The sequence below is a fragment of the Bos indicus x Bos taurus genome, chromosome 23 (assembly GCF_003369695.1).
Source record: "Bos indicus x Bos taurus breed Angus x Brahman F1 hybrid chromosome 23, Bos_hybrid_MaternalHap_v2.0, whole genome shotgun sequence".
Taxonomy (NCBI): Eukaryota; Metazoa; Chordata; class Mammalia; order Artiodactyla; family Bovidae; genus Bos; species Bos indicus x Bos taurus.
This window is the reverse complement of record NC_040098.1, coordinates 8,230,460-8,251,793: the sequence shown is the minus strand read 5'-3', so window position 1 is coordinate 8,251,793 and position 21,334 is coordinate 8,230,460. Positions and strand designations below refer to the sequence as shown.

At 49.2% G+C, this 21,334-nt stretch overlaps 2 protein-coding genes across 3 annotated transcripts; one reads left to right on the top strand and one right to left on the bottom strand.

Moving 5' to 3' along the window:
• Positions 1 to 5,177: 5,177 nt before the first annotated feature.
• PSMB9 (proteasome subunit beta 9) lies at positions 5,178 to 12,017 on the bottom strand. Of its 2 annotated transcripts, none has more exons than XM_027524271.1 (6): positions 11,821 to 12,017; positions 9,678 to 9,745; positions 7,406 to 7,537; positions 6,611 to 6,740; positions 6,226 to 6,367; positions 5,178 to 5,361 (listed from the first exon to the last, which is right to left on the bottom strand). In XM_027524271.1, exons 2-6 carry the CDS (start codon positions 9,734 to 9,736, stop codon positions 5,234 to 5,236), a joined length of 591 nt encoding a protein of 196 aa, XP_027380072.1. In that variant the 5' UTR covers positions 9,737 to 9,745; positions 11,821 to 12,017; the 3' UTR covers positions 5,178 to 5,233. The 2 variants fall into 2 exon arrangements, with proteins under 2 accessions (XP_027380072.1, XP_027380071.1); XM_027524270.1 differs by lacking the exon at positions 11,821 to 12,017 and adding an exon at positions 11,616 to 11,788.
• On the top strand, positions 11,960 to 20,918 carry TAP1 (transporter 1, ATP binding cassette subfamily B member). Its single transcript, XM_027524267.1, has 11 exons — positions 11,960 to 12,858; positions 13,288 to 13,402; positions 13,541 to 13,671; positions 14,628 to 14,833; positions 15,972 to 16,169; positions 16,999 to 17,127; positions 17,290 to 17,478; positions 18,326 to 18,499; positions 18,733 to 18,895; positions 19,160 to 19,296; positions 20,287 to 20,918. The coding sequence occupies exons 1-11, from the start codon at positions 12,261 to 12,263 to the stop codon at positions 20,497 to 20,499; spliced, it is 2,253 nt and encodes a 750-aa protein (XP_027380068.1). The 5' UTR covers positions 11,960 to 12,260; the 3' UTR covers positions 20,500 to 20,918.
• The last annotated feature ends 416 nt before the right edge of the window (positions 20,919 to 21,334 follow it).

Here is a 21,334-nt window from a genome sequence, read left to right as displayed (position 1 = left end):
GAAAATATTCCAAAAATTGGAAATAAGGCAAAAATCAGCTTTCTTGATTAATATTGTATGTGAACATTTTCTCATAATCCTGCCTGACCAAAGTCTGAGTGTTTTCAAGGATTGTAACTTGACTAAAAACCCAGCTGGCCCTGTACCATGAGAGGTTGATCTGCAGAAAGCTGATAAGGTCTGATGACTTTGCCTTTTCTCTGGTGAGGAAGATAAGTCCATGGTTATGATTTTATTGCTTGTAGTACATTAACCATTCTGAATCTCCAACAGCCATTTCCCAGACTATGTATGTACATCTTTGGTTTGCAAATACTCTTTGAATCCAGCCTCTTGTATTCTTCCTGATTCCGATTCATGTTTGGTAACACTTTAAAAAGTCTAACAAATACATTTCTGCAACATATGGGAGGCACATTATAAACAGATAAAGCACCCCCTGCAACTGCCAGCCAGAACCGATCTGACAAACCGCTTTACTTCTGCTTCTAAGTGTTGCTGTTTGCTGTGTCGTCAGGAATTAGACTTTACAGCAACCACCGCTCAAACCACTTCCAAGCCACTTCTGTGTCAGGAACTTCACCTTTTTTTAACGCTGCTTCTCCAAAGCCAGTTGCTTTTCTTGTCACCTTTGCCAGTGAAATGAATGGAGGGGAGATTCCCATTTCCTCCTGTTGCTTAACTGTGAATTGAAGTCTCAGGTGCATGAATTTGATTTATTAAAAATTTTTTAACTTATTTTTGGCGGTGCTGGGTCTTTGTTGCTGCTCTTGTTATGGCGAGCGGGGGCTACTCCTCATTGCGGTGTGGGGGCTTCTCTTGTTGCGGAGCACAGGCTCTGGGGCATGCAGGCTTCAGTAGCTGCAGCTCGTGGGCTCAGTAGTTGGGGCTCCCGGGCTCTAAGGCACAGGCTCAGTAGTTGGGGCTCATGGTCTCTAAAGCATAGGCTCCATAGTCCGGGCTCCTGGGCTCTAAGGCACAGGCTCAGTAGTTGGGGCTCATGGTCTCTAAAGCACAGGCTCTGTAGTCCCGGCTCCTGGGCTCTAAGGCACAGGCTCAGTAGTCGGAGCTCATGGGCTTAGCTGCTCTGAGGCATGTGGGGTCTTCCTGGACCAGGGATTGAACCATGTCTCCTGCACTGGCAGGGGGATTCTTCACCACTGAGCCTCCAGGAAAGCCCAAATTTGATTTTTTTTTAAAAGTAGGACTTAGGTCCTCTATTGGTGCCCTGACTTCCAAGAGGGCCAGCAGCAGTGGGCTTTCCACACTGTACTATGGAAAGGCAGGGTCCAGAAAGTCCGGGGAAATTTTATGGCATTTTTAAGGTGTTCAAGTCTGATGGGACACATAACCAGTGTCCTTACATGAATTGTGAGGGGCTGTGTGGAGTGGCTGCTGTGATAAATGCTTTGGTTCATGGGTTACATCACTAGTTCTTCAAGTTCAGTTAACCCCCAGACTCACAAGAAATCATAAAATGATTATCTTTGTTTTAAGCTTCAAAGTCTAGGGGTGGTTTGTTCCACAGCAATAGATACACTATTTTTTTTTTCTTTCTCTAATTTTATTGAAGTATACTTGATTTGCAATGTTGTGTTAATTTCTGCTGCACAGCAAAATGACTCAGCTATACACATTTTTTTTCATATTCTTTTCCATTATGGTTTGTTTCAAGACATTGAATATAGTTCCCCATGCTACACAGTAGGACCTTGGTGTTTCAAAACATACTGTATTATGTAGCTTTGTGTATGTGTGGCTTTTTTACTCAAATTATTTCTATGAAATTTATCTTGTTGCATTATTAGTAGTTCATTAATATGCATTGCTTATGTAGTATTCTGTTGTATTAATAAGCTATGTTTGTTTCCTGTTGAGAAACTATTTTTTTAGGCCATTTGAGAAAATTTGTGGACATCATGACATTTTACCCTGAAATAGTTTGGCATGTGTATTTTAAGAATAAGGACATTTCTTCTACAGAAGCAGAATAACATCACCTCCAAGATACTCACGTAGGATATAATATTATCTAACACGCAGTCCATATTTAAATTTCCCCTGTGATCCTAGTAATGCCCACTTGTAAATGATTGTTACCTTAAGCTGCTAAATTTCAGTGTCATTTTTTACATAGCAATAGGTTACTAAGATCTGCAATGCAGGAGACCCAGGTTTGACCCCTGGGTTGGGAAAACCCCCTGGAGAAGGAAATGGCAGCCCACTCCAGTATTCTTGCCCAGAGAATCCCATGGGCAGAGGAGCCTGGCGGGCTACAGTCCACGGGGTCGCAAAGAGTCGGACACGACTGAGCGACGAACACACAACACAATGCAGTGGGTATGATACCACTGTAGAAAATTTCCTTCCTTATTTCTTTAGGTTTGTTAATTGCTATTTTCCCAAAGTTTTAGGAGAATTTTTACATCATTTATTTTAAACATTTTTTTGTTCTAATAAATGTATTTGAAGTTATAAAATTCCCAGCACTCCTTTAATCGTGTCTCACAGAATTCGATAGCTAACAGTTTTACCGTGTGCTCCTGAATGAGTAAGTTTCTTTTATGACTCATCTTTTAAATCTGCTATTTATCAAAATTTTCTTAGTTTGCAAACCATGAGAATTTTAGGTGTCCTTTTGTTATCAAGTTCTAATTTAATAGGGTATGGCTGCTGAGTGTGGTTTCAAAGATATTAATACTTTGGAGTTTATGGCATCATGCATATTCTCTTTCAGTAAATGTTCTACGTGACTTGAAAAATTATATATATAGTTGCTTTTGGATGATTTTCTTTCTTCCTTTATTATTATTTTTAAAATACTCTTAGAAGTTTTATTAATTTTTTTAGTTCAAAAATTAAAAACATTTTTTTTTGCCTGCACTGGGTCTTCAATGTAGCATGCGGGCTTATTAGTTCCCTGACCAGGGATCGAACCTGCATGCCCTGCATTAGAAGATGGATTCTTAGTTGCTGGACCACTAGGGAAGTCCCTATAGTTTTTTAAAAAGCTTTCCTCCTTATATTCATTGTATTTATTTATTTTAATCTTTTGGCCATAGCAGGTGGCATGTGGGCCTTTGACAGTGCAGAGTGTTAACCCCTGGACTGCCAGGGAGGTCCCTGCTTTTTAAATGAATCTTTTGAATCTTGTACCTGATTTCATTTCCTTCTTTGCTTTCACTACCCTGTAGCTTAAAACTAACTAAGCTTGTGGATAGCTGGCTGGTCAATGCATGGCCTGGTAAACCGGCTTTCTGGGGAAAAAAAACAAACAAAACCCAAAGTTCTGATACGTAGCATTTCTGGTTTCTGTAGTATAAATATTTCTGCCGTGGTCAATGTCAAAACTACCAGTGGTTAACAACTGCCTTTCGAATCTCCTGAGTGTTTTACAATCTGCTCTTGTTAAGCTGTTCAAGACAGCTCCAGCATATCACTGCTCTTTTTTAAAAACAGATATTCATGTTGTATTTTAGTTTTACCTCTTGGCTTCATTTATTTAACTTTGTCTTTTCTCCAATTATTTTCTTCTTTTCCTCCTCCTCCTTTTTACATTGTAAGCTGCTACAAGCCCTTTGTGGAATGAGGGGCAAACAATGCAAATTTTTTGACCAATAAAGAAAAAGCCGGCCATCCGGTTTTTAAGGTTGGTATCTGCATTGAGTTCTCCAGTTTTTAAAGGTTGGTATCTGCATTACGTTCTCAAGGCCTCTGCTGTGCTGTCTGATTTTGTGGCGCACATGTGCAGTTTAGGTCGTCACAAGGATTCATCCCTAGAGTCAGGGAATCCCCATCCCCAGCTCTCTCATCTGGGAGATTCCCCTGCGCCCTCCGGCCCACAGGGGCCGCTTTCTCCCTTCCCCTGGCCAGAACCATAGTGTTTTTCTCGGAGATGAAGCTCAGGAGTGCAGCTCTGCAGTCGACGCTGGACTTCAGGGCAGAGCTGTGAGAGGAAAGTGGAAAAGCCTCTGAGCCCTCCTTTCCCCTCAGAATGCTGTCTCCTCCGGTTTTCAGTCTCTCTACAATCCACCTGTTTTTTGTTTATTTTTCAGAGTGGTTTAGTGCCTGCTTTTGTCTACTCTCCAGTGTTCTGAGTTGTTGTAATCAGCAGGAAAAATATACTCAAAACTATTACACTGAATTTCAAAATAAGTTAAATCTCGTGGCTAGAAAGAACTCAAGGCAATAGTAATTTTAGATTCATTTTCTCCAAACCGAATACATACTACCAAGAACATAGGGATGTCTTAGGGTGCTTTGTATGTTTCCCCTGAGATCTGGAAAGAAAAGCAGACAGAAGCTTCCTCGGTGGCCCACTAGGATTCTGTTAAATATACCTCTTGACTGCTCACTTGTGTGTCAAATGGCATTGACTGTCATTAAAGCATCTCAGAAGTCACTCAACACCCCATTTGACAGAAGAGAAAACAAGGGCTCAGAGGAGGGGGGTGGTTTGTCCTGTTTCTCAGGAAATGCCTGGCAAAGACAGGTCCAGAGCTCAGCCTGTTGAATACCGTTATTCAAACATCAAACAGCGTCCCAAGTGTTAAATGTTGGGCTGGGCTAATTATTGCAGATTTCAGGGAGGAGATGGTATCTGAGTCTTGAGGGAACAGGTTTCACGTCAGTGGTAGAGGAAGGGCATTTGTAAACAAAATCCCACATCTCCACTTTTGAATTGCCATGACTTACTCATAGTAACCTTCCATCGATTCTTACATTGAAGAGTCAATAGTTGTAGCCCATACCTAAGGTCTTTTGGTTTGGGTTCTAAGACATAAAAAGTTTACAGGCATGTAGCCAATGCTCAGTTCAATAAATGTTGCTTTTTTGGGTTATTGTTACTATTCTTTGAAATTCACAAGTCCCCCTTCCACAAATATTTAAACACTTATCATGTTTTGGCTTCTAATGTGAATGAATGCGTTATGAGAGGAATCCTTTTCCATGTGATCTGGCTGGTGCTTCTAGCTAATTCTCAGGTGTGTAGCTGTCTTAGCTACCTGAGATCTGTCACGTACACCTGATTCTCACCTGCTCCCCCACTGCCCTCCTCTGGGAAAGATGTTTTAGAAGTAGGGGACAAAACAATACAAAAGATACGCTAACATTTGGGTGGGCAGAAGCCCCCTTCCCAAGCTTCACCTCTCTGAGTGCACACGGACCATACCAGCTTCTGGTTCCAGAAAGTTTATTACAAAATAAAGAAGGAGAGTCCGAGGAAGGAGATTCACTCGTCATAGAATCTTGGCAGCTCATCGCCCAGGATGACGCGATGGTCCACCCCAGCGCCCGTGATGGTGGCCAGGTAGATGACACCCCCGCTGGAGCCGTCCCGCTTCATGGCCAGGGCAATCGCTGCAAAGGGTGCCGGGTGGAGAGAGGAAGTGAGAGCAGCTTAGCTGCAGAAGTCGCGTCCCATGGGACCTCCCTGGTGGTCTGGTGGCTAAGACCCTGTGCTTCCAGTGCAGGGAGCCTGGGATCCATTCCTGGTAAAGCAACTAGATCCCGCATGCTGCAACTAAGGCCCTGTGCAGCCAGATAAATAACTATTTTTAAAAAACGGTTTCCCTTCCCTTCTGCCCATATGCCTACTACTACATGCAGACTTCAGAGCACATCTCCTAGAGATGCGTATTTAGAGATGCAACTTAGAAAAATACAAAGGTCTTCATGCAATGTCCATGGTCTCAATACTCCCACCATGATGATTTTGTAACAAGTAGATAAGCAAGCAGCTCCCAAATCCTTGAATATGTAACAATTGGCTCTTACGGGCTGGCCCAAGCACACAACTCGTTTCCTGCGGTCACCCTAGATCTTTGGTGTGCGCAGAACAGTCTTGGTTTATGCCTTTTGTCCTGAAGTGCGTTAGTTCCTCAGTCGTGTCCGACTCTTTGAAACCCCATGGACTGTAGCCCGCCAGGCTCCTCTGTCCATAAAATTCTCCAGGCAAGAGTACTGGAGTGGGTAGCCATTCCCTTCTCCAGGGGATCTTTCCAACCTAGGGATCGAACCCAAGTCTCCTGCATTGCAGGCGGACTCTTGACCATCTGAACTTTGTCCTGAAAGCCCATCTCATTTAGCCTTTGCCCCTTCACTCTCAAAGGTGTCCCATTTGGACATTTCGTTAGATGGGCATCGATGTCTTTCTCGTCCTCACACTCGACGTCCTTACCATGTGTAGCCCCTGCCCCAGGTGCCCTCCCACCTGCGTATTACCATTTGTGGTGAAGCGTCTGCACTCCTCCGGGGACATGCCTGGTTTATACGCTGCATCCACGTAACCATAGATGTAGGTGCTGCCAGAGCCACCGATGGCGAAGGGCTGTCGAATCAGCATCCCGCTCATGGTCCCGTACACCTGGGGAGGCACCCTCCGTTCAGACTCTGGGAGCCTGCATCCTCTGCTCAGCCCTGAGACAGGCAGGTGGTCTCCACGCCCTGCAGTGAAGTCCCAGCACCTCATACGCTTCTCCTTTGAGACGGTCCTATGCTTTTAGGGGCAGTGTCTTGGAACTCAAGGCTGGAATGCCATATAACCGCCATCTCCCTCTCTGGGGGAGAGGGTAACTCCAAGGAAGGGGGGACGCTGGGAGAGACTCACCTGGCCCCCTTCGCGTTGGTCCCAGCCAGCTACCATGAGATGTGCGGACAAGTCCTCTCGATATTTATAGGTGATGTTTCTCACCACGTTGGCAGCAGCCAGAACGAGCGGGGGTTCCTCCAGTTCCATCCTGAAGGAAGGGTTAGGAATAGGTGGTGATACGCTTTCCTGGAGGTCCACCCTCCTAGACCATCATCCTCATCTCTGCCAGGTGACCCCTAAAAACTAGCTGTAAGGATTCAGACTCCAGCTCCCTTCCCACTGGTGCAGGGGAACCAGAGTCTCACATTACCCACTAGGAAGAAGGTTTCAATTGTTAATTGTTCTCCCTCCTTTACTCTGTCCCCCGCCCCCCGGTCCCCAGTGACAAAAGTCTCCTGGCTGCCGGAGCCCTGCACATATGGGTTTAGCAGATAAGCATCACTTCTGCCCCGTGACCTTGGTTCCCACACGGTCACCACCTGATACCGTGGTGGGCGAAGTCCTCATTTTCTTCCTCACTATTTATATTAGGAGAGTGATCTGCAGTGTTCAAATCACTTTTACGCATATTTTTTGGTTTTGGAAATAACTATCTGGTGAGGTAGGGGAGGTGTTGTTAGTTATCTCTGCTTTACAGATGCAGAAACCAGCTTTGAGAGAGCCAAGTGCCAGTTCAAAGAGAAATGAAAGCTGAAGGCAAAGCAAGAAGTTTTCATTTTCCACGGTAGCACCCCTGGAATAGGACACGGTGCTGGCGTTCACTGAGTGGGGGAACTCTAGGCAGCCTGGACGGGGGAGCCCACCGTTTCATACCCATGGAGCTCCAGCTGGTAGGCGGCCATGTCCGCTATGGCCTGAGCGTCAGCAGCTGAGCCGGAGAGAGCGCAGTAGATGTGCTGGTGCAGCGGGGAGAGCTTGTCAAACACTCGGTTCACCACCGCCTCCCTGTCAGCAAGCAGTGCAGAGTCATCAGCGTCAGAGTTGCCAATTAAAAAAAAAAGTATAGTTGATTTGCAGTGTTGTGTTAATTTCTACGGGGCTTCCCTGGTGGCTCAGCGGTTAAAGCGTCTGCCTGGAATGCGGGAGACCCAGGTTCGATCAGCAAAGTGATTCAGTTATACATATATACTCTTCTTTTTCATATTCCCTTCCATCATGGTTTATCACAGGATTTTGAATAAGTTCCCTGTGCTGTATGGTAGGACCTTGTTTATCCATTCTATGTATATAACTGCGTCTGCTGATCCCAGACTCCCAGTCCTCTCCCCGCCCCCACCTCGGCAACCACAGGTCTGCTCTCTGCGTCTGTGAGTCTGTTTCCATTTTGCGGCTATGTTCATTTGTCGTAGTTTAGATTCCATGTATACGTGATATCATATGGTATCTATTTCTGACTGTGCCTAATTTGATCATCTCTGCCATTGCTGCAAATGGCATTATTTCATTCTTTTTTAGGACTGATAGTCCATTGTGATATATATATACACACACACACACACATAATATACATATATATCACATCTTTAAAAATTTTGTATTAGAGTATAGTTGATTTACACTGTTGTGTTACTTTGAGGTGTATGGCAAAGTGAATTATATACAGTTATCCACTCCTTTTTTAAAATTTAGTATAAAGACAGTCCTCAGAATGAGAGAAAATATTTGCAAATGATGCAACCAACAAGGGATTAATCTCCAAAATATACAAACAGCTCATTCAGCTGAATATCAAAAAACAAATAATCCAATCAAAAAACGGGTGCAAGATCTAAATAGACATTTCTCCAAAGAAGACATACAGATGGCCAAAAAGCACATGAAAAGATGCTCAACCACTGATTATCAGAGACATGCTCTATCCACTCTGTACATTAACAGTTCGCACCTGCCAATCCCAGACCCTGTCCTCCTCCTTTCTCCCACCCTAACATCCACAGGTCTGTTTTCTATGTCTGTGAGTCTCTGTTTTTGTAAAAATAAAAACTACAATGAAGTATCACCTCACACTGGTCAGAATGGCCATCATAAAAAAATCTACAAACAATAAATGCTGGTGAAGGTATGGAGAAAAGGGAACATCGTTAATACTGTTGATAGGAATGTAAATTGGTACAGACACTATGGAGAACAGTGTGGAGCTTCCTTAAAAATCTAAACCTAGAACTACCATATCACCCAGAAATCCCACTCCTGGGCATATTTCTGGAGAAAACTATAATTCAAAAAGATATATACACCCCAGTGTTCATTATTTACAATAGCCAGGACACAGCAGCAACCTAAATGTCCATCAACAGAGGAATGGATAAAGAACATGTGTACTGCTATGAACACAAGGGTGCAGGCATCTTTTTGAATTACAGTTTTGCCTGGCTATATGCCCAGGAGTGGGACTGCAGGATCATACATCGAGTTGTTAAAATTTCTGATGTTCTTTTGACAATAGAATGGCTTCAGAGTACATGAAATTTAATGCCTGGATTAAAGCAGGAAGGAAAAAATTGTCTCAGACAAATGAAACCCTGCAAGTAATAATCAAAATCAGACTTATATTTTATAATAAAACAAAAATACTACATTAAATTAAGAACAATCTTCCCCTTACTAATTTTTCTTTGTTATTAACCATCTTGAGGAAGTTGTATGTCCTATGGCATGTAAAGTAAGTAATGTTGATCTAATCCTGTATACTTTTCTTGTATGTGGGGAAACTGGCCAAAAGGGAGAAAGACAAACTTAGTTCACACAGTGGATCAGAAACCAGGATACCTGCTCGGCAGAACCATCTTTTCTATCTCTAAACACAGATGGAAGGAAGACCTCTGAAATCCCTATTTCCTAAACTGTTTTCAGACCCAATTCGATGACCCCCTGGGACAGGCCACGTTAGCATTCAGGCCCCAGATTGCTCTCCATGAATTCAGAGACCCAATCCCTCACCCAATATCTTATTATAGTGCCTTTCTGAAAGGTTCACTCAGTTTCTCCAGAGCTTCAGTATGCCAGTCTCTTTATGAATGATTAAAATTGTGCATTAGGCGCCATGGACTTCCTTCCAAAAGTACCCAGGGTCACTGGTACTCACCCTGCAGACACCCGGGAATCCGATCCCACCACAACGCCCCCATCAAACTCTACTGCCATGATGGTTGTCTGCGGAGACATGGGATAGAACGTCAGAGCAGAAGAGCCTTGACCCTTTCATGTTAGATAAGGAAACATTCTCAGAGAGGGGAGGCAACTGGCTCAAGGTTATCTGGTAATTTAGGCCAGAGTTGACTCCCAGGATGGGATTTTTTTTTTCTTCCCGTTTTGTCTATTGTCTTTCCTGGCTGCAAGGGAACATCAGAGTCTGGCTGGTGGTATCACATAGAAAGAATGGCATCCCTAAAATTCTTCCCGCTGTGAAGACAGAGGTGGGATGAAGCTCCCAGGGGCTTAAGTGCTCCCTCTGAGTGAAGGGCTCAGGGGGGCACTTCCAGGCCCTGATGACGCAGCTGCACAAATGAATGACCTCTGCTCGGGCTTGTTGTGTGAACAGATGTGCTGCAGATCTTGCCACACAGCAAGTGACTGTGACCTTGGGAAACAAGCTCAAGCCTTTTTATTAGCCCAGAATCGTCCACCCCACTCTCCCCTTAATCAGTTTACTGAACAAGGGAAAACATCTCGGAGGTCAGTGGTTACCATGGCCACGTGTCCAGGAAGGAGTAAAATATCAAGAAACACATGGGACAGTTTAAAATAAAGGTCTCATTTAAGAATTTCTGATCAAGAGGTAAACAGCAAGGGGACTTCCTTGGCGGTCCAGTGGTTAAGACTGTGCTTCCTTTGTAGGGGCCATGGGTTTGATCCCTGGTCAAGGAACCAAGATCCCACATGCCATGTGGAGTGGCTAAAAAGTAATTTTTTTTTCTTTAAAAGAGTAAATAGCCAGGGGAAGAGATCTGTAGCAAGAGAGGATTTGATTGGGGAGTTTTAGCTGACTTTTCCAGGAAAAGTGAAGGAGAATAAAGCCACATTTTCTTTTTTTTAACTTTAAAGATCCTACAAAGGAAGAAACTGCATCATACAGAAGGCAAGTGACTTGCCCAAGGTCACACAGGACTAAAACCCCCATCCAGCTCCCAGGGTTTGTTCTGACTTGTACTTCTTACTTTCCACTGTTCATCTGGTGGTGAGGGGAAGAGTTTCTAATTAATAAATGATTTCACTGCTATATTCCTCAGGGCTTCATAAGTTGTTCTGGCCTCCGGGGATATTGGCCGGGGTGCTCATTTTGACACACTGATTCATCGTGAAGAGCGGACCAGAGATAAGGAGTAACCCCACCCGAGAGGTTACTCCGTTATAACAAGGCTGCCGGAAGCTGAGAATGGTGGCGGTCACTTGAGAGCAGAAGCCAGCCAGCCAAGGGCTGCCACCAGCCCCCCGGGGGCCCAGCCTGGGCAAAAGTCCTCTAGCAGGTTGTGGAGGTGGATGAGGAAGACACCGGGAGGGGAGCACGGTGCACCCGGCCCAAGTAGCTGCCTTCCTTCCTGGACCAGGCTGGGCACTGGCAGCGCCAGCTCACAGGGAACCCTCGTGAACAGGGCCCCGGCCGTAAGTTCCCCCGCGCGAGTCCATCAAAGGTCTGTGGGACGCGTTCCTCCCCAAGTGCCGTCCTGTTCACTCTGGGCACCGTGTCCTTATCTCTGCGCACCTTCCCCAGCTCTCTCCCCTTCATTGAAGCAGCCCCTGTCTCTAGTCCAGAGTGAAAGCGAAAGCGCTCTAGAGCAGCTTCCCCTCAACGCTTTCAGATCGGAGCCCAAGCGCCCCTTCCCCGCCGGCCCCTCGCGCCCAGTCCCTTGGCGGCCACCCGGGCACCCTGCTTCTGTACGGAGACGCCCGTGTTCCTTTTGGGATGCGCGCCCCGGCTGCTGCAAGCTGTCTCCTCCCTCTTGCGAGTCTCCGAGTTCACCCTGTGGCGCTTCCAGGGTCCGCCCGTCCCTTCGTCCCTCAGCTGATGCTCCAGACTCATTACCCCGGTGTGGACTTCTCCTGCCCGGGGCAAGTCCCCGTTGGGGGCTCCGGTCCGCAGCATCCCGGCTCCGCGAGGCTCGCCGCTCCGGGCTCTGGTTTCCGACCTGGGACCGCGCGCGGCACGCTGCCCGAGGCCCCGCCCCCGCGCCGCGCCCGCCAGGGGGCGCCCGAGTCCGCGCCGCCGCGTGGGGCGGCCCGGAGCTAACCTGTGCGGGGCGGGTCTACCCGGAGATAGATGACGCAAGAGACCGGTGCCAGCGGATCTGCCCAGAGACGGATGACGCAGGAGCCCCGCCTGCAGACCCGGGGCCAGAAAGTCCCCAGCAGCGCGGCACCTGCAGGCGGGGCTCGGGTGGCGATGGAGGAGGTCAGCCTCGGATCTGAGGTCTCCGTGCTCCTCCTAGGTGCTCTGGGCCGGCCGCCTCCGTAGGGGCCGGGCCTGGGAAGCCGGGCCGCTTTCGTTTTCTCTTTCCTCTAAACCGCCCGCTTCTGGGCAGCGCCGCGGGCTCGGCCGGCTCCCGGGACTTTCCGAGGCCCCGCCCCGGCCCGCCCCGGCCCCTCCCCGCGGCGGTCCCGGCTCCTGCCCCGGGCTCGGACTCCTACAGCACCCCGTCGGGGACAGCGAGATCCGGGACCGCGCGCGCCCATGGCCTGCTCGGGGTCCCCAGTTCCCCGCGGGCGCCCGCGCCTCCCCCGCGCCGCCGTCGGGTGGCTGGGGACGGCGCTGCTTCTCCTCGCCGACTGGATGCTGCTCCGGCCGGCGCTGCCCCGAGTGGCCTCGCGGCTGGTGCCCCCTGAGCTGCCGCTGCTCCGGGTCTGGGTGGCCGGCCTGAGCCGCTGCGCGCTGCTGTGGCTGGGGGCCCGCGGCGTCGTCGGGGCCGCGCTGGGCTTCCGGAGGGAAAGCACGCGAGTCCTCGGGTGGCTGGCTGTTTTGGAGCCGCTGGCGGCGGCGCTGGGCTTGGCCCTGCCGGGACTTGCCTTGTTCCGAGAGCTGGTCTCCTGGCGAGCCCCCGAGGACGCGGACAGCGCCGGGCACCTGCACTGGGAAGGTCGCCTGGACGCTTTCGCTTTCAGCTACTGGGCGGCACTGCCCGCGGCCACCCTGTGGTATAAGATCAGGAGCCTCTGGGTGCAAGGAGCTCGCGGGGCTTTTGGCCTGGCGATGAGTCGGCTTCTAGTATTCCTGGGTCCGGAGAAAAGCCACGTGCAGTTCATTCTGGCCCTGGTGTTCCTCTCCTGTTTCGGTAAGGGTGGGTGGTGCAACGGGAAGGGGGACGGGACTGGAGGACTGGGTAAGAATCGAGGGGCATGGTCAGTGAGATCAATTGGTGTGGGTTCTCGGAAATGTGGGTGAGGGGAAGGGGACCCAGCTCAGGTCTTGATCACCCCACTGGAGCGGGAAGGTCCTGACTGGGTAATTGTCAGGGGTCCTGGACTCCAGGGCTGCCCTGCGTGTTGTTGCTTTACTGGCCACCGTGGACAAGGGCTTTTCCGGGGCAGCCCATCCTACAACCGCTAGGCTTCCTCATTAAACCTCTAAAGGTCTTTGGGCCCCGTGTAAGTGGAGATGGTATCTTTCTGCCACTGCTCTGCAGGAGAATGAATAAAGGCCGGTGGGCCAGGGCCTGGTGAGAGCTGACCTGCTTAGACTTGCTATTTGTTCCCCTCCTCAGGGGAGATGGCCATTCCGTTCTTCACTGGCTGGCTCACCGACTGGATTGTACAGGATGAGACCGCCGCTGCCTTCACTCAGAACGTGACTCTCATGTCGGTCCTCACCATAGCCAGGTCTGGGCACTGAAGTTAGAAGGCTGGGGGACAGGGGATTCGGAAAAAGTGGGAATTGGAAGTTGGGGCTGCCGTCCAGGGTGAACTTCTGGGGGACCTCCTGACTGCCCTGGGCCCCCTTCTCTTGTCTCCCTGTAGCGCAGTGCTGGAGTTCGCAGCGGATGGAATCTACAACAGCACCATGGGCCGCGTGCATAGCCACTTGCAGGGAGAGGTGTTTCAGGCTGTCCTGCGCCAGGAGACAGAGTTCTTTCAAAAGAACCAAACAGGTTTCTCATGAAAATCTTTTCACTATCTATTCACTTACTGTTTATATACCCATAAAGTATTAAATTATTAGTCTCTCAGTCATGTCCGACTCTTTGGGACCTCATGGACTGTGGCCCACCAGGCTCTCTGTCCATGGAATTCTCTAGGCAAGAATACTGGAGTGGGTTCTCTAGGGGATCTTCCCGAACCAGAGATCGTACCCAGGTCTCCTGCATTGCAGGGAGATTCTTTACCATCCGAGCCACCAGGGAAGCCCATACCTCCTCTTTTACTTATAACCTTGATTTCTATCTCTCACACATAAACATTGTCATGTCTTATTTTCAACATGTCTCAAGAGCAAAACATACTCCTTTTATTTAAGAAAAGCCTAGTGTTTCCATCCAAGCCTTACAGACTTATCCCTCTGTGTGTGTTTAGATACAAATGACTGGAATTTAAAACCTTGGAATTTTGAGATCACAGAGTCCAGCCACCTTGCTTTGCAGAGAAGGGAACTGAGGCCATCCCCAAATGCTGGCACTTGAATAGATCCGTATGGACAGAGATGAACTCGGAGACAGAACCCCTCTCTTGATTCTCAGTCCAGTGCTTGCTACAGTTTCCTGGACTGCTGTCTAACAGCAACTTTGTTTCTCTCCAGCTATGTTAGATGATCTGCTTAAGTTTTTCCTGCCCCTGTACCTGGGATATAAAAGTTCTTAGAGAACAGAAATCTGTCAGAGAAAAGGAAATTCACAAGTGCATCTTTTTTTTTTTTTAAACTGGAAAGTCTTTAGCCAGTCTTTTCCTCTGGAATACTTTCTCCTTGTGTTGAGGTTCCAAGTCTCCCTAACCACTGACCTTGTCTTCTCAGCCTTCTTAGAACCCTTCCCTTGGCACCCTGGCTCGCCTGTCCCTCCCATCACTCTGAGATTCTCATTCACACCACCCTCTTCTCCCCAACCCTTGACAGGTGAAATCACATCTCGGGTGACAGATGACACGTCCACCATGAGTGAGTCTCTGAGTTCGGATCTCAGCCTGTTGCTGTGGTACCTCATCCGGGGACTGTGTCTCCTGGGGCTCATGCTCTGGGCGTCCCCGTCCCTCACTATGATCACCCTGGTCGCCCTGCCCCTGCTTTTTCTTCTGCCTGAGAAGATGGGGAAATGGTACAAGGTGTGTCTGGGGAGTTGCCTCAACCTACACTGACTCCTATTGCCCAGATGTGGTGGGCTCGCTTCCTGTCAGGGTTCTTTCCTGGCGCCTGCACTGATTCATCATCTCTGTGGGTCTATTTGTGCACATTCTTGGGCTGCTCAGTGTCAGTTTTCATGTTCTCCGTGTCGTCTAACGTCTCCCACAACCTGAGGTTAGGATTAACATATAGACACTACTGTATATATATTAATAAAATAATCAGTAACAACCGACTGGATAGCACAGGGAACTCTGCTCAATACTCTGTAATGATATATAGGGAAAGAATCTGAAAAAGAATAGATATTGGGTTGCCATTTCCTTCTCCAGGGGATCTTCCCAACCCAGGGATGGAACCCAGATCTCTTGCATTGGCCGGCGGATTCTTTATCACTGAGCCACATGGGAAGTCATATATATATGTATATATATACATAAATATCTATCACTTTCCTGTACTACTGAAGCTAATACAATATTATAAATCAGCTATGTTGTTGTTTAGTTGCTAGAAAGAAAGTGAAGTCACTAGTCATGTCCACCTCTTTGCAACCCCATGGACTGTAGCCTACCAGCCTCCTCCATCCACAGGATTTTCCAGGCAAGAGTCCTGGAATGGGTTGCCATTTCCTTTTCCATGTTTAGTTGCTAAGTCATGTCCAACTCTTTGCAACCCCCGCCCTGGACTGTAGCCCACCAGGCTCCTCTGTCCATGAGGTTTCCCAGGCAAAATACCAGAGTGGGTTGCCGTTTCCTTCTCCAGAGGATTTTCCCGACCCAGGGATCAAACCCATATCTCTGAACTGGCAGGTAGATTCTCTGCCACTGAGCCACCACAGAAGCCCCCAAATAAACTGTACTGTAATATAAAAGAAAATAAAAGAATATGACACCGATCTCAGGAATATGACCCCCATGGCCCTTCTGAAGCATTTCCCTCTTTTCTGTTTCTCTTTGGTATGGGGGCGGGGGAGTTGGTGAGTGGTAGGAGCTGTGTCTTTTTCTCTCTTGTCCCTCTGCTGCCTCTCACCTGTAATCTCTGATTGGATAATTCAGGTCCTAGCATCCCTCATGGTTTGCCAACCTTGTGTGGTATCTCTGGTTCATATCTCCACAGGTGCTGGCAGAACAGGTACAAGAATCTCTGGCAAAGTCCAGCCAGGTGGCCATCGAGGTGCTGTCAGCCATGCCTACAGTTCGGAGCTTTGCCAATGAAGAGGGTGAGGCCCAGAAGTTCAGGCAAAAGCTGCATGAGATGATGGTGCTCAACCGGAAGGAGGCCCTGGCCTACGCAGTCAACGTCTGGACCTCCAGTGTGAGCACCTGGGCATGAATGCCTATCCCCTGATATCCCCTATCACCATTCCCCTTCCGCTGACCCTGCTCCGCACTCTTCCTTCACTGGGCAGGGGTGGGTTCAGTGTCTGTATCCTAGCAACCAGGGGCTGGGTGACCTAGTGTTCTGAACCCCCTCCTTCTTTCTAGGCATGCTACATGGCTTCTTTTCCCCATGGTGCACAGAATTTCCATGACCCCCTTTGTAGGAAAGCACCATGTCTTCCAGTCCCAGGACTTCTCCTTGCCTCATGGGGCAGCATGGGGAATGGCAGGTAGCTTTTGTTGGGCAGCTTCATGCTGGGACTATGCAGATGAACTTGTGAGAGACAAGGGACTAGCAGAAGCCAAGGAGGAGGGGCATCTTGTGATGTAATTGACCGAGAATTAGACCAGTGATCAGAAGTTCCTGCCTTGATGCTACCACTTGTTAGCTCTGTAGCCATGGGCTATTAATAGTAACTTACTTTCTCTGAGACTTATTTTCTTATTTTAAAAGATGAGAGTGCTATAACCTTGTTTATAAGATTCTTGATATGAAAATTAGATGACATCACGTTCATGAAAGCCTCTTGTGAAGAGCAGAATGCTCCCCAAACAAGGCATTCCTGGTGATGGTGATGATGGTAGTTGACTTGTATCCTGTGCGCCTGAGTGATCACACTACGGGATGCTGTGATTCATCCTTTAATCTCCGTTGAGCCCCATGTGTTACTTGGTGCAAAGGGACTTTCTCTTTCCTTGATATTAACCATTCTGGTTCTTGACTTTCCTGCTTCAGTCCCTTTTTCTCTGTGGTCTCTCCACAGCTCTCAGGGATGCTGCTGAAGGTGGGAATCCTGTATTTTGGCGGGCAGCTGGTGACAAGTGGGTCTGTCAGCAGTGGGCGCCTGGTCACCTTTATTCTGTACCAGATCCAGTTCACCATAGCTGTTGAGGTGAGGTCCCTCCGTGGCCACTCCCCAGTGCTTTTCCTTCCTGTGTGCCACCGCCATTCAAGTCACTTCCCTTCCCTCCCTCACCCTCCTCACATCCTGTAACCCTAGCAACAGACTGGGTCCTTCCTGCGTCCCACCGCACTATTCATACCTCCCCTCCAGGTGCTGCTGTCCAGGTACCCCAGGGTACAGAAGGCTGTGGGCTTTTCAGAGAAAATATTTGAATACCTGGACCGGGTCCCTAACTGCCCAAAGAGTGGATCATTGGCTTCCTTAACTTTGCGCGGCAGCGTCCAGTTCCAGGATGTCTCCTTTGCCTACCCAAACCGTCCGGATGTCCCCGTGCTGCAGGTACAACCTACAGATCCCTCCGTTCCTCCAGCCTCCCTCTCAACTCGGTCATCCTAAATGGTCTTCCTGCCTTCAGCCTGCTTAGCACCATGTACAGACCCTCCCTCACCCTTCAGAGGCAAAGATGAGTAGCATTTGTCCCCTAAAACTGCCCCAGGGATTTCCGTGGGTGGTCCGCTGGTTAAGAATCCGTCTGCCAATGCTGGGGGCATGGGTTCACCCCTTGATCTGGGAGGATCCCACACACCATGGGGCAATTAAGACCATGTGCTCTAGAGGCTGTGCTGTGTAACAAGAGACGCCACCGCAAAGACAAGTCCACACACCATAAATAGAGTAGCCCCTGCTTGTTGCGACTAGAGAAAGTCCGCATGTAGCAGTAAAGATGCAGCACAGCCAAAATACACACATAAATAAACAAAAAGCCACCCCAAACTCAAGAACAGTCCAGATTTCCAAGGAGAATGGGAGTGGATGCTCTTAGGGAGAAGGTTCTCCTGTAAGGCATCACCGAAGCAGAGGCTGTGTCTCCAGTCTTCCGTATTTCCTTTTTCTTTCCAACTGTGCTTTTGAATATGATTTTTTCTTTTTTCCCCGCAGTGTCTGAGATCCAGCGTGTGGCTCTTGGTGCTTAAGTTCTGCCTTTGTCTTTGTTTCATCTTTCATCTCTACTCCACGGGGAGCAATCTATGTCTGTGGGAAGGGAGGAGCTGCTGTATTTCCCCCGCTTTTCTCCTTTCTTCTCTGGGGGAAGACGTAGGCGAGACACCATAATGAGTGGATGATACCTGGTCTTAAGGTTAGGGGCCTCTGGCTCTCTTTTAGTGTGTGGTTCTCCGGCTTCCAGGGGCTGACCTTCACCCTTCGTCCTGGTGAGGTGACGGCGCTGGTGGGGCCCAACGGGTCTGGGAAGAGCACGGTGGCCGCGCTGCTGCAGAACCTGTACCAGCCCACCGAGGGCCAGGTGCTGCTGGACGGGGAGCCCCTCCCCAAATACGAGCACCGCTACCTGCACAGACAGGTGAGCAAGAAGATGGCATGGGGGAGGGCAGGGAGCCTCAAGTCAGGAGAGCCTTCTCCGAGGGCACTCTGAGTGGAAGTTAGGAGACCCTGGGGGAGAGGTGGGCGTGTGGTCAGCAGAGAGGCCGTGTCACTCTGTGACAGGCTCTCAGTGGAGATGCTCAGCCTTCAGTCTCTAGATGACCACACTCCTGTGTTCCTCGTTCTATGACTCTGCACTGTATTTTGTCCTAGGTGGCTGCTGTGGGACAAGAGCCTCTGCTGTTTGGAAGAAGCTTTAAAGAAAATATTGCCTATGGCCTGGTCCAGGAGCCAACCATGGAGGAAATCACAGCTGCTGCGGTGGAGTCCGGAGCCCACGGTTTTATCTCTGAGCTCTCTGAAGGCTACGACACAGGTGCTTGCTCCCATCACCCCCCAGACATCTTTACCTTCACTGAAACCCCAGTAGTCTTGCCTTCATTCCTTAGGTCCTCCCACCCCACTGACATCAGTTTGAAGTTAAGATCCTGTTCTCGTGTCTCTTGCATCCTCATATTCTCAGAACTCCTTTACCTTCCCAGAACCTTTCTTACCCTGCTGCATCCAGCAGTCCTTGTTGGGTGTGCGTGTGTGTGCATGTGTGCTTACCCAGTCCTCGCCTTGGCCCTTGTCTCTGCAGAGGTGGGTGAGGCTGGGAGCCAGCTGTCAGGGGGTCAGCGACAGGCAGTGGCCTTGGCTCGAGCCCTGATCCGGAAACCACGCGTACTTATTCTGGATGATGCTACCAGCGCCCTGGATGCAAACAGCCAATCCCTGGTGAGACAGTCGTCTTCTTATCGCCTATTTCCCACCCAAGCTGCCTTGCCTCACTTGTCCTCTGTCATTATACTACGTGGAAATTTTCCAATCCAGTCCTTGTAGTTCTCAGTTCCCATGAGCTTCTCTCCAAGGTGGCCTAGTGCCTGGAGCCATATGCTCAGTCATATCTGGCTCTTTGCAACCCCCTGGACTGTAGCCCACCAGGCTCCTCTGTCCATGGAATTTCCCAGGCAAGAATACTGGAGTGGGTTGCCATTTCCTCCTCCAGAGGATCTTCCTGACCCAGGGATGGAATCCGAGTCTCCTGTGTCTCCCGCATTGTGGGTGGATTCTTTACCCACTGAGCCATCAGGGGAGCCCAAGAGGCCTAAAACTGGTTAGAAGAGATGATCTACAATCCTGAATCAGTGAAGCCAAACATGAGCAAAAGGCCATGCTTGTAATGCTAATGTGAATTGAACTTTTTCTATGTGCCAGCCATGCTGGATGGCCCTTCACATGTACTCTCTCCCTCACTTATCACGAACCCTTGTGAGCTGGCTCTTGTCATCCTCATTCAACAGATGAGCACATGGACACTAAGAGAGGTGGAATTACCTGCTCAGTGTTGTGCAGCTGTTGAGTAGCAGAACCTGGACCCCAGTTAAAGTCTGCTTGACTTGAATGCTCATGCTCTTTACTCAGTTTATTTCCTTAAAAGAATATAAAAATTAGGGTGGAGAGACTTTCCAGTACCCTCCCCTCTCTTGTTTTGAGTTTCACCCTAGGACTCTTTACTTTTATTCCACTGTTGCCACCTCATGTAAACAGCCCTTCACAGATCATAAGTTTGACAGAGAAGCACTCAGAAGGAGACTCTTCACTCTCTTTGAGGTTATTGGCAGAGGTGGTATTGATTGAGGCAAAGTCTCTCCCAGCTCTGGAAACACAGGTGTCTTCCTGAGCCGGGAGGGGTCCTCAGCTCTGACAGTCTGTGTCTTTTCTCAGGTGGAGCGGCTGCTCTATGAAAGCCCTGAGCGGGGCTCTCGATCAGTGCTTTTCATCACCCAGCGCCTCAGTTCGGTGGAGCAGGCTGACCACATCCTCTTTCTGGAAGGAGGCACGATCATTGAGGCAGGAACCCACCAGCAGCTCATGACGAATGAAGGACGCTATTGGGCCATGGTGCAGGCTCCTGGCGGGCCAGGGGCTCCAGAATGAAACACTCCTCAGACCCGCAGACTCTGTCTCCCTCCCTCACTCCCTCCTGTCTATAGTGGAGAGTTTGAGAACAGAGGTCTTACCAGAGCTGCAGCATGGGCAGCTGCTTCTGAAACGTAACCCCCTAGGTGATGCCTGAAATTTTGCCATGAGTGTTACCTGCTCTCCAAGCTCCTCTTGTGGTGATGCGGATTTCAGGCTTGAAAACAGGGGTGCTAACTCCTTGTGTAACTGGGTTTGGAGCCAGGGTTGCTGTGGCTAGCACCCAGACAATGAAGAGAAATATTTAGAATACACATGGAAGGTCGGCTTCTTTCCAGTCCGACCCCAGGCAGATGCTGGCCCATAAATACACTATAGTTTCTTGCGTAAGTACACTGTAGTTTCTTGATATTTATAATAAAATTGGTGTTTTGTTACCCTGGTTTCTCATGTTTTCATTGGCCCAAGTGGCCCGCCGAAGTTTGCAGCGCACTTTTCGGAAGCCTGATCTTTCCCTCCTTCGGCATCCTCAGTGATCCCCAGCCCGAAGTGTGGCATCTTCTCCCCTAAGTATTCTGTTCCATGGTTGCTCTCTCCACTTCTCCAGCCCTCTGTGCCAGCCCCCCTAAGAGTGAGCCAGACAGGGATGCAGCGTCCTCCAAGGCGCCAGCAGCAGCAGTGCCTCAGAACCTGGAGGAGGAGGCTGGAGGGTGAGCACGGCTGAAAGCAGTTCATCCCTCTCGCCAGCGCCGGCCCTTTGCAGCGGGGTTCACCGCGCTGTGCGGTGGAACCTGCGGGAGTCATCAGCGTAGTGGGCGGGGCGCTCTAGTACACCTCCTCCATTCAGAGCGCG

Bases quoted from the DNA above. Each gene is read 5' to 3' on its own strand.
- PSMB9 (XM_027524270.1), bottom strand. From the start codon at position 11,675: ATGCTGCGGACCGGAGCCCCCAACGGGGACTTGCCCCGGGCAGGAGAA. The intron at 7,538-9,677 runs GTGAGTACCAGT...GCTTGCTGACAG, and splicing joins GATTCCCGGGTGTCTGCAGG to GGAGGCGGTGGTGAACCGAG. The intron at 6,741-7,405 runs GTATGAAACGGT...CCCTTCCTTCAG, and splicing joins TACCAGCTGGAGCTCCATGG to GATGGAACTGGAGGAACCCC.
- TAP1 (XM_027524267.1), top strand. From the start codon at position 12,261: ATGGCCTGCTCGGGGTCCCCAGTTCCCCGCGGGCGCCCGCGCCTCCCC. The intron at 13,672-14,627 runs GTTTCTCATGAA...AACCCTTGACAG, and splicing joins CTTTCAAAAGAACCAAACAG to GTGAAATCACATCTCGGGTG. The intron at 18,500-18,732 runs GTGAGCAAGAAG...ATTTTGTCCTAG, and splicing joins ACCGCTACCTGCACAGACAG to GTGGCTGCTGTGGGACAAGA.